The 11,017-nt window shown below is 40.6% G+C and overlaps 1 protein-coding gene across 1 annotated transcript; it reads left to right on the top strand.

Annotated features, from left to right (window-relative positions):
• Positions 1-3,628: 3,628 nt before the first annotated feature.
• Positions 3,629-5,092, top strand: LOC124172952 (putative nuclease HARBI1). The gene is made up of 2 exons (XM_046552480.1): positions 3,629-3,685; positions 4,304-5,092. Exons 1-2 carry the CDS (start codon positions 3,629-3,631, stop codon positions 5,090-5,092), a joined length of 846 nt encoding a protein of 281 aa, XP_046408436.1.
• Positions 5,093-11,017: the final 5,925 nt, after the last annotated feature.

The raw sequence follows: 11,017 nt of genomic DNA, 5'->3' as shown, positions 1-11,017 counted from the left end.
CTTCCAGCGGGGACGAAAAGTGACCGCTCTGACTGCAATTTGAAAATCAATCAATCAATCAATCAGATCATCAAAAAATAGCTGTTTTCATCGCACTCCTGCCTATCAAGCAATCAAGTACGTCTTTGAACCGTGTTTCTGCAATGAAAAATAAAGGTAATGCGACCGTCCCGAAGTGGCCGGAACGGCTGGTCTTGCTGGAAAAGAAGTTTGTTGGGCGCGTATATATTTCACGTGGAAAGCGCCCAATTCCTTGAAAATGTCTTCAATGTAAATAAAATTAATTAACCGAACGATCCATCTTCATCTCGTGGTGTTCTTCCCGTCGGCAGGTCCCCCGTGTCAATGCTGTCTCCATTCACTCCTGTCTCCGGCCATCTCCTTCGAGTCTCCATATCTTCAGCTTTCATTACGTTCTCGATAAACTTCAGCCTTCCCCTTCTTCTGATCCCTTCCACCCTTCCCACCAAAACTACTTTCAAAATTCCATTCCCTCTCATCAAATATCCCAATCAGTTACCCTTCCCAGTAGCGTAGCCAGGGGCAGGGGTGAGAGAGATCCGGACCCCCCCGAAATATAAAAGCACAATTATGTTCCTTAATAAAAGAAAACAAATTGTCGAATAATCATGAATTTGCAATTTATTTCTTTTTATCACTTTGAGTGCCGGCCGCTAACTTTAAAGCCCACTCAAAAATCCAGCCATTTTTACTAAACTCGCTTATTTTTTTAAACATTGCCATCGAAAATATATTTATATCGATGTGTATTTCAATAAAAATGGACTTTTCTCTTCTTTACGAATGAGTTGAATAACATTGATAGCTAAATTTTAAACATATATTGTAGCAATGATATCCTACTGTTTTTTTTTTCAAATGAAAAAGTTGCAACAAATGACGCACCGCCATAAAATGCAAAATATTGCTTTTAATGCGCTCAATTTGAGCTATTTAAACCATGGAAGTCATGAAAAGCACTTCCCCAAGCAATTTGCCGGCCTCGGTGGCGGCGCGGATTAGTGTCCTCGCCTGCCAAGGTGAAGGTCGCGGGTTCGAGTCCCACCTGGGTAGATTACCCCTGCCCAGGGCATGGACGTCAGTTATCGTCTATCGTCGTTATGTTCTATACCAGGGGCCCTATGCTCGAACTTCAGTTCGTATACGGGAGGGGAGTTTCATACGAATGACGTAGTCATATTCCGTGCGGCGGCTGAATTTGGTATGCTCCAGTCGTCGGGGAGGGCGATTCATACGAACAAGGAGCTCGTGCGGTCGGGACTAGACGAGTTCGTATACGAACCAGCGAAAACATGGCGAAAAAAACTTTATCGTCTCCCTAAGGAATTAGCTCACGAGCTAATTATTCAATTAACCCCTTACCTAAGGGCTCCCTCACGATCTTCAGCTTTGTCTGTGGAAACAAAGGTAATTGTTTAGGGTTATAATGTTTATAGTAAGCCTAAATTAAAATGTTATTTGGAAGCTAGGCGTTCTGCTTGGTATATAGTTATTTGTAGGTAGCATAAAGGTCTGTATACAGGGATTCGAAATCCTAAGAATTTAGTATTTGTTAGCAAATTAATTCTACATGAAATATATTATATTTCAAGTTTTGAGCTCCTGTTAAGCAAGCACTATTCATGCAGGTGTTCGCAGCTTTAAGGTTTTTTGCCGGTGGTCCCTATCAACCATATCTACATTTACATAATACCCTGCGAGCCACCTCAAGGGTGTTTGGCAGGGGGTGACCAATCACCAAAATGCAGCATGTAAGAGGACCGCCACATGCACACCGCACGGTCATAGAAATATTACGCATACAAGCAAAATATACATGATTATTCATTTAAAAAACTTGCTAATGGTCAGTAATTCCTAGAGCAAATAAATGCAAGGCTAGAACTATGGAGACAAAAAATATGCAATGAGTCATCCTAGCGAGTGCCGCCATTAATCCTATCCATTGAGACAACGTTGCTATCCTTGATAGTATATATATATAGGAGAAGAAGAGTACACAGCCATGGACCAATTGTCAGAGAGTCGATGTATATGTTAAGTGGCTAGGTCCATCTGCGAAAACATGATGGATCATTGGATCAAGTTAGGTCAATCTCCAGAGTCTGTGGCTGGACTCCGTGAAGGGTGAGTGTTTTAAATTATTAATCAGAGCTGGTAGTATTAATAAATTTATTTAAAAAAATCATGTACAAGGTACACGAAAATACAACTTTTAAGTTTTTTCTTGTGTACATGTGCAATGAAAATGTTTCATTACTACCCCCGGGAGAATGTGCTTGAGAGTCGCGAACCTTGATGGCTATGCTGTATAAACTTTTCAAGTAGCTACACGGTAGAATGCAATAATGTGCAATTGATCAGTATTATTTGTTTCTGGAGTTTCGCCATTCGTTTGTAAATATTTCACCATGTTGTGGTAAGTCTGATTTTCTACTTCATTTTCTTCAACTTTAACGTCATCTAAAGCATATCATATAACATAGCATAGCAATGCATATCAAAGAAAATCATACAGCAAATGGTAGTATAATTTTTTAGTATACGTGACGTTTTTTGGATTGTGCGGTGTGCATGTGGGAGTCCAATTGCTTGCTGCATGCTGGTGATTGATCACCCCCTGCCAAACACCCTCAGACAGAGCTTGGTCAAAATAAACGCCCAGGTCTTTCACACTTGCGACTTTTGGAATGGCTTCATTGTCAATAACATATCTAAAATTATGACAGTTTCCTCCAAATGAAGGAAATAACACTGCACTTATTTGCATTCAGTGCGATAAAATCAGATTTGCACCATTCATAATTCCTAGAAATGCAATTGCTCAGTATTAAATTGTCCTCGTTGTTGCAGATGTTATAATAGATCTTGATATCATCTGCATACATCATGTGGGGGTGTTAATGGGGAATGGAAATTTGGATGTAAATTTTGCTTTCGCAATATTATCGTTACCTGTAAGATTAAATATTTATATCGTAAGAAATTAATTATCCGTTAGCATTTAAGTACAAAAAAAGCACTAGGTGTATGTTTAAAATCAACTGACCTACAAATTCTAGCAGGACATTCTTCTGCTCCTCATTTAGTTTTGCCATTCTTCACGTTGTGCTTGTATGGCTACTACTTCTTAAAATGAACAAACTCGCCAAACTGCATTTCTACTCCAAGGGATTACAGCTACGTTGTTAGTGAGGGTGGAAGGAGAATTCAAAACAAAGTTTCGCGGAAATGAATGAATCACGGATTTTGGAGGCTGTGATTGGCTGAAGTCTTCCGCACGCCTTCTTGGCCCGACGTTGCCAACTCTTGCCGTACGTATAGCAGCTCCCCTCGCATGGGCCTATCCGTAGGGTACTGGAGCATACCGATTTCCCCTCCGCTCGCTGACCCTACGGATGGGACCGTACGAAACGAAGACTGTAAAGCCCTGTACACACGGCGACATTTCTGGCACCATAGATGGCGTGAAATACTGTGCCAAATCTTGCCGGATGGCCTGGCGGCAATCGATGGCGCAGTGCCTGCAAGCAATGTGTACACACGAAGCCCTCACTTGTGCCAGTGGTGGAAACAGTTGCGCCCGAGTGACCGCAGTTCTTCCAAAATGGCTGATATTCGAGACGTTCAGGATGTGTTAGGAGTAATAGCAGTGGTCGAAGCAGTGAGAGTGGTTAGGAGAGAAAGAGAAAGAAATAAAAGGTGGAGGAATAGAAGGTGGTGGACGAGGCCGTGGATACAGCGGAGAGATGAGGGTGGAAATGAGATTCACAGTATGCTGTGCAATGAGTTGCGAGTGGAGGACCCTGAATCGTACCGACAATATTTAAGAATGGACGAAGGGACTTTCAGGAAACTTTTAGCACTCGTGGAAACTGCGATATCAAAGCGGAGCACTAATATGCGAGAGAGCATATCCGCTGAAAGAAGGTAAGGGAAATAATTTTTTTATTTATGGTTATCATATTGTACATAATGGTTCAACCGAATGCAGAAAAATACATATTAATCATGTGACTTCTTTTTTACAATAATTTTCTTTAATATTTTAGGCTTGTATTAACACTGCGGTTTCTGGCCACTGGGGAGAATTACCGCAGCCTAACATTCGCGTTTAGAATCCCAACTTCTACAATTGCGAATATCATCCCCGAAGTTTGCACAGCTATTTATCGTTGTCTGAAAGAGAAATATTTTAAGGTAATCATGTTTCAGATGCATACATGTAGTGGATCCAATGAATTTTGACTAGTTTTATGCTAACTTACGGCTTTCTTTGCAGGTGCCATCTTCAGCTGAGGCTTGGAGAAAGATAGCGGAAGGGTTTAGTGGTCTTTGGAACTTTCCGAATTGTTTGGGAGCATTGGATGGGAAGCACATAGAATTCAGGCCACCAAGAAGTATGGGATCATATTATTACAATTACAAGGGTGGAAACAGCATCGTGCTTCTCGCACTGGTTGATGCACAGTATAAATTTCTGTTTGCGGACGTAGGGTGTAATGGACGCATTAGTGATGGTGGCGTCTATCGCGACAGTGTGCTCTCCGAAGCCATTTCACGAAATTCATTTAATTTCCCTCCATCGATGAATTTACCGGGAATGAATCAACCGGTTCCGTATGTCATTGTGGCTGATGATGCCTTTCCTTTAACGAAGAACATTATGAAGCCATACAAAAGTAGGCATTTGTCAGTGGAGCAGAAAGTGTACAATTACCGTCTTAGCCGAGCTAGGAGAACCGTCGAGAATGCTTTTGGCATTCTTAGCAATCGATTCCGGATACTGTTAAAAAAAATAGAGCTTTCTCCGGAAAAGGTTGAAAACATTACCTTAGCTGCATGCACATTGCACAACTTCCTAATTGAAGAGTGTGGTGGTGGATATACTGCAAGCTGCGAGGATGGCACGTCTGGTGGTGAAATTACCAACCTAGGCAGGATAGCCAGGAACGTTGGTAATCGCTCATCCAATGAGAGTCAAGGAATAAGGGATTTATTCAGAGATTATTTTAATGGGAATGGATCTGTTCCTTGGCAGTGGGATGCCATTGAAAAATTCAATTATTGATACATTTCTGTGTCGTGATTCATTGTAGTGGTTGACTGTTCTCTACTAAGTACTGAGTGTTTATTAATTATAATTTTTCATTAATGAAGTAATCAATCAATCATTTATTAGCACATTTGCCTTTTCACAGTGCCATTTACTGATTCATTTGTCTTTAAAAAATTCATTTGTCATTAATGTGTCATTAATTTTTTAACAAAATTCTTTTTGTCAGCATGCCATCAAAGTTTTTTAATGTTAAACCTGAAATCATTGTTAATTTCAATCATTGTTAATCAATTTAATTGCAATCACAAGACCTGTCTTTTTAGTCAGCGATGCTATCCACTGTCGAACATGTTTGCTCTAAGGTATATGGCATGCGGATTATCTGCTGAAAGACTGAACTCATGTGGTGTTGTAGAGAGGAAGTAATGTGAAGCTAGAGATAGAAGTCACTAATTGTAAGATGAAACCTAAGCAGGTGGATCTATTAAGTATTTGAGCAACATGTAAGATAAAAACATAGAGAATTACAGCAATAAGGATGGGGATGGATTTACCTAGATGTTAAGGAATAGGAAATATTTTTTGACAGGGTGGTTGTGAGAGTGGGTAAATACATAAAAGACTATCAAAGAACCACTATATGAAGCATAGGGCATAACAGTACTGAACTATTGATGCTGAGTTAGTATGATGAGAGTAGGCTGGAAGCATTCAATATTTGGGTCTGGATAAAATGGGAAATGTTTACAGCGGTGATACAAGGTAATTAAGTGAATGCTCACAGGAATAATACAATTTCATTTTCTGAAGTTAGTCTTTAATTTATTGCAGCATCTTCCTCCTCTACATCCATCAATATTTTTAATATGGCATTTTTTGCCTTTAGCTGCAATTTTTTATTTTGAATGCCTTTAAGAGTGGCAGACACGTACTGCCCAAAAGTATCTAATGCTGACACAGAAGACCTCTGCAGAGAAATTTGGTCGAGCACAGCCTGTGCTTTCTTCAAGAGACCTGCATCTGACTCTTCCGTTCTCTTCCTCTTTATTGCACCACCTTTCGATGATCCACATGAAGATGGGCTGGGTGAGACAGGCAGGTTCACATCACCCATTTTGGATGAACCACTTGTGGGTGGGCTGGGGGAGATGGAGAGGCTCTGGGAAATATCTGCACCATCCACCTCCACTGTAATGGCATCTCCAAACTCCAAAAGCTGGATGTCGCTGCAATTCTAGTGATAAAAAATACATAGGGAGTAAGACCACTTGCCAAAAAATGGATAAAAATGAGGATAACCACATTTTTACAAACTTCATGCCTATATTAATACAAATTCATCAGATCACGATCATCAATAAGTACTCACCACCTCCATTGGTGAAACAAGGTCTCCTGCCTCTTCAAAATTAGTGGTGCTCTTCCTTGGCTGCACCTGATCTTGCAGGAATTTCATCTTGGTAAAATACCAAATACTTGGCTGGTACAAGTCAAGCAGACCAGCACCACTCCTCTCCGAAGCCTTGACCTTATTTAGTTCATGGACATACGTTGTCCTGAGGCTTTTCATCTTCCCCTGTACATCCCCTGGTGTTGTGGGTCCTCTGCATACTTTCACTCTTTCTGTGACCCTTTCCATTGCCTCCTTCCTGGCATGCTTATTGTGGTAAGCTGGATGCTTAACCAAAAACAGGCAAGGTTCTTGACACCAGGCCTCTATCAATTCTTCTACGGACTTCTTTGTCCACTCCATTACCTGATTTAAAAGAATATTATTTAATATCTTGTCAGTTATGATTATACTTACAAGGAGAATACACGACCTTCGCATCGCCGATCGAGCTCAAATTTTGCGAATCGGTAGTTTATGGGTACAAATGTAATATGCCGAAGCGAGACGACGCACTTCTCGTAAAATTCCGAGAAAAAAGCAATTATCCCATCCTGAAAATTGCAAATAAAGGATTAACTGGAGTGGTGAGGCAGTGTACTGGCCTTCCACATCCAAATCTCGGTAAAGAATGAAGGGGCATTCCTAAATTCAATCCCTGCGTGTAATGTGGATTACACTAGTTGTGCAGTACACCGTCCGTCGGATGGGACGTTAAGCCGTGGTCCCCTTGGCGCCTTTCGTTAAGAGCAGGCTAATGCCGACGCCGGGTTTCTATCCACCCATCATCCTCAGTTCCTAATCCCAAGCTGATCCATTCCTGATTTAAATATTTTAAAAAACTCTTTTAAAAATATATTCCATAGTAGTAACGAAGATAAGAAAACGAACTTTAAAAATTTAAACAATAAAATTCTTAAAAATTAACACAAAAAAAAGTTGCCTGAGCGAGCATCGATCTCGCTACCTTCACCCCCATAGTCGGACACCGTATCCACTGGGCTGTCGCCATCTTGTTTAACAGCGGCGTTCAAAACAGGTTATATAGCGTACCTTCATTTTTAACGATTTTTAATTGCTTTTTTCTCGGAATTTTACGAGAAGTGCGTCGTCTCGCTTCGGCATATTACATTTGTACCCATAAACTACCGATTCGCAAAATTTGATCTCGATCGGCGATGCGAAGGTCGTGTATTCCCCTTGTTAGTTATTCAAAACACCTTAGTATGAAATTATGCCTATCAATTTCTAATACAAATCATTTCTCTGAAACTACATTTAAGTTAATTATTATAAGAATAATAAGAATTATATCTCACCACGTTAATATATACCGAATACATATACAAAAATTATCACTGGCCATCACAATAAAACCAAGCTATGGAAAACAGAAGCATCAAAAAAGACTTCGTGACCGTGTATTTATGCATAGTCTAATCAAGATTTGCAATAATTTGTTTGTCTATAACAAAAAATAGGTGCTTTACACTTACCTGAAGGTCTTTTTGATGTATAAACTTTAATCTTTAAGTATTCTGTCCTCCCAACTTCTCTCTTCTCAAACAAAACACAGCGGAATTTCACCAGATATTGCTGCCAGATCGCTTGGAAAATAGAACGTGTTCTAATCCTTACCAGGGCCAGCAAATTGTATGCGATTATCTCGCATACCAGCAGATAGCATGCGATGTCATTGTACACACGGAGAAATGTTCACCTTGCCACCACTTGCGCCATTTCCGGCGCCAGAAATGTCGCCGTGTGTACAGGGCTTACGGGAGGAGCTCGTGCGCTTTCGAGCATAGGGCCCCAGGGGTCTCCAAACTACGGCCCGCGGGCCGGATCCGGCCCGATTAGGGTTTTCATCCGGCCCGCGCACTCGTTTCAAGTTGCGCGCGATTCTCGCCCATTTAACTCTGTGAGACGCCGCTAGGAGTATTGCAGCGCTGTACTTCACATAGATCTTTTATATAGGATCTATGATGATGATGATGATCTTATATAGATCTGTATAAAAGATCTATGGTACTTCACGTCAAAGTCCCCTTCAACTGTCCGTAAATGAGAAATATTCCACCGCATACTTCAGTAGACGTTGGTATCGAATACTTCAGTCATTGGAAAATTTGCTATCCGGGCCGCGGGGCGATTTGGGACTTGGAATGTGGCCCTCGTGGCCTAGTACACTGGAGACCCCTGTTCTATATCACCGATGCATGGGCCAATCAGTGCTGTTTTCGGGGTTAAGAAAAAAAAATCATTCAAAATCCTGGACGACAAAAAGGGTCACTGCACCCTCAACGAACGGTTCTTTCCGCAAAAGGATTTTCGCACAAAGTAGGCTGAATTAATGGTTCCGGTTTTCATTTCAATTCATTTCAAAAAGGTTTATTTCCAACTGCAAGTTTTACATGAATATTTACATAGTGAGGTAGAGTATTATAATACATATATACACAGTAGGTCCCCCATTAAGGAATATTCCCTCTTCAGGGCATGTCATAATTTGTTATTGTTTACACATTGTTTGTGAGCATGTAGCACATATGTCAAAAAAATTCTGAAAGTCTGCAACTCTTTTCTTCCGGGATGGCTATTGGTCCGACATTTGTCCGAGACGTGACCGCCGTGTAATATTGGTGTTATTGCTGGTGATGTTGATGTTCTCACGGTGATGTTGGTCGTCGTTATCCTGGTGTCCTTGGTTTGCTGGTGCGTCCCGTAATGGCTGTAGTGCTGCAATGTTAGAGTGTGAATTAATATACAATATATTACAACCTTAATATTAGCACAAGTTTTATACTATTTACAACCAACAATATTTGTCAGGGTGCCGGTAGCTACACAGGACGTTTCGTCCTCAAGACGTTAAAAGAACCCTTTTTCCATCGAGCAATTTATTTTTGAAATAACAAAACCACTAAGCAGAAAACTGAAAAGGTACGACGGGCGAAATATTACGGCTTCTCGCAAACAATGGGTTAAATGGGTTTTGTTAAGAGAATATTAGGAAAGTGCGTCGACAAAGTGAGAGAAAATAGCTACTTTTCCCTCGTTAGACCACATTTGGAATACGCTGCCAGTGTTTGGGACCCTCATGAAAAAAGCTTAATAACAGAGTTAGAACGCGTGCAAAGGAGAGCAGCCAGGTATGTGCAGGGTCGTTACGATTGCATGCTTATAGTTTCATTCCTGGTGGGAGGGATAAAGTGATCTGCGAGGCTTTATTACACACTTTCACATCTAATTCATTGTTTCAAATAGCATCCGCACCGAACAGAGGAGAAAATATTCTTGATTTATTAGCGACAAATATACCACATCAGGTAATAAACGTTGGCACTGTCGAAGGAATAAGTGACCATAGGGTAGTAACTGCAAAGTTTTCTCTAAATACCGCTGTAAACTTTAAAAAAGAGCGTAAAGTTTTCATTTTTAAAAGAGCTAATTTTGATGGGTTTAAGAGTCATATGAAAAATGCTTTCCCCGAGTTTCAAGAATCAGTATTAAAGTTGAATGTAGAGAATACTTGGAAAGCTTTTCTTTCGCTCCTAACTTCGGGAATAAATACCTACATCCCTAGTAAAATAGTAAAGAAGGCAGCGAACCGAGATGGTACGACGCGGAAGTGAGAAAATCATTGAGGCGACAGAGAGCGTGTCATGCTAAAATGAAAAAAGTCAGGACGGATTTATCCGCTAATGAACGCGAGCTAATAATTAAAAAATGTAGGATGACTAAAGCCGCCACGAAGGAAGCGTTCAGGAATGCGTTCACGAATTTTAAAAGAAAAACACTAGTAGAGCAGTTACAGGATAACCCAAAAGCATTTTGGTCATATGTTAGGGAAGTTCAAGGTAAACGATCTACCGTATGTTCGCTGAGAAACGACAATGGAGATGTGTTGAGAAGCAGTTACGATAAAGCCAATTTATTAAATTCCTACTTTAAGAGCGTGTTCACGGAGCCTTCCGAAAACTCACCCGAGACCGATGACAATCCCTGTCTACGTAAGATGCCAGCTATTGACATTAGTACGCTCGGAATAGAAAATATATTGAAATCGCTTAGTCCAAATAAATCACCTGGTCCAGACGAAATCCCTTCTCGCGTATATAAAGAACTAGCCTCAGAACTTCCCCCCTACTTGCAGTTAATATTCAGTAAATCCATCAAGCAACACGAAGTACCTAATGACTGGAAAATCGCTAATGTAACGCCTATATTTAAAAGTGGAGACAAGGAACAGCCATCTAATTACAGGCCGATATCTTTAACGTCCATCTCTTGCAAAGTCTGGGAAATCAACATGGATTCAGGAAAAGCAGATCGTGCGAAACTCAGTTAGCGCTTTTCGCCCACGATATTTTAGTCTCCGGGGAAGACAACATTCCAGTAGACAGGATTTTTCTTGATTTCAAAAAGGCATTTGATAAAGTACCCCACGGAAAGTTAATATTAAAACTGAAATCTTATGGTCTAGACGAAGATGTCATTTCCTGGATTAGAGAATTTTTGAGCGACCGCGTCCAAAGAGTAGTATT

The sequence above is a fragment of the Ischnura elegans genome (assembly GCF_921293095.1).
Source record: "Ischnura elegans chromosome 13 unlocalized genomic scaffold, ioIscEleg1.1 SUPER_13_unloc_3, whole genome shotgun sequence".
NCBI classification, from domain to species: domain Eukaryota; kingdom Metazoa; phylum Arthropoda; class Insecta; order Odonata; family Coenagrionidae; genus Ischnura; species Ischnura elegans.
Note: the sequence above shows the minus strand (reverse complement) of the source record. Positions and strands in the feature narration are given on the sequence as shown.

Excerpts from the sequence above, each read along its gene's own strand:
- LOC124172952 (XM_046552480.1), top strand. The coding sequence starts at position 3,629 with ATGGCTGATATTCGAGACGTTCAGGATGTGTTAGGAGTAATAGCAGTG. Across the intron at positions 3,686-4,303 it reads TAATAGCAGTGGTCGAAGCA|GTGCCATCTTCAGCTGAGGC; the intron begins GTGAGAGTGGTT and ends CTTTCTTTGCAG.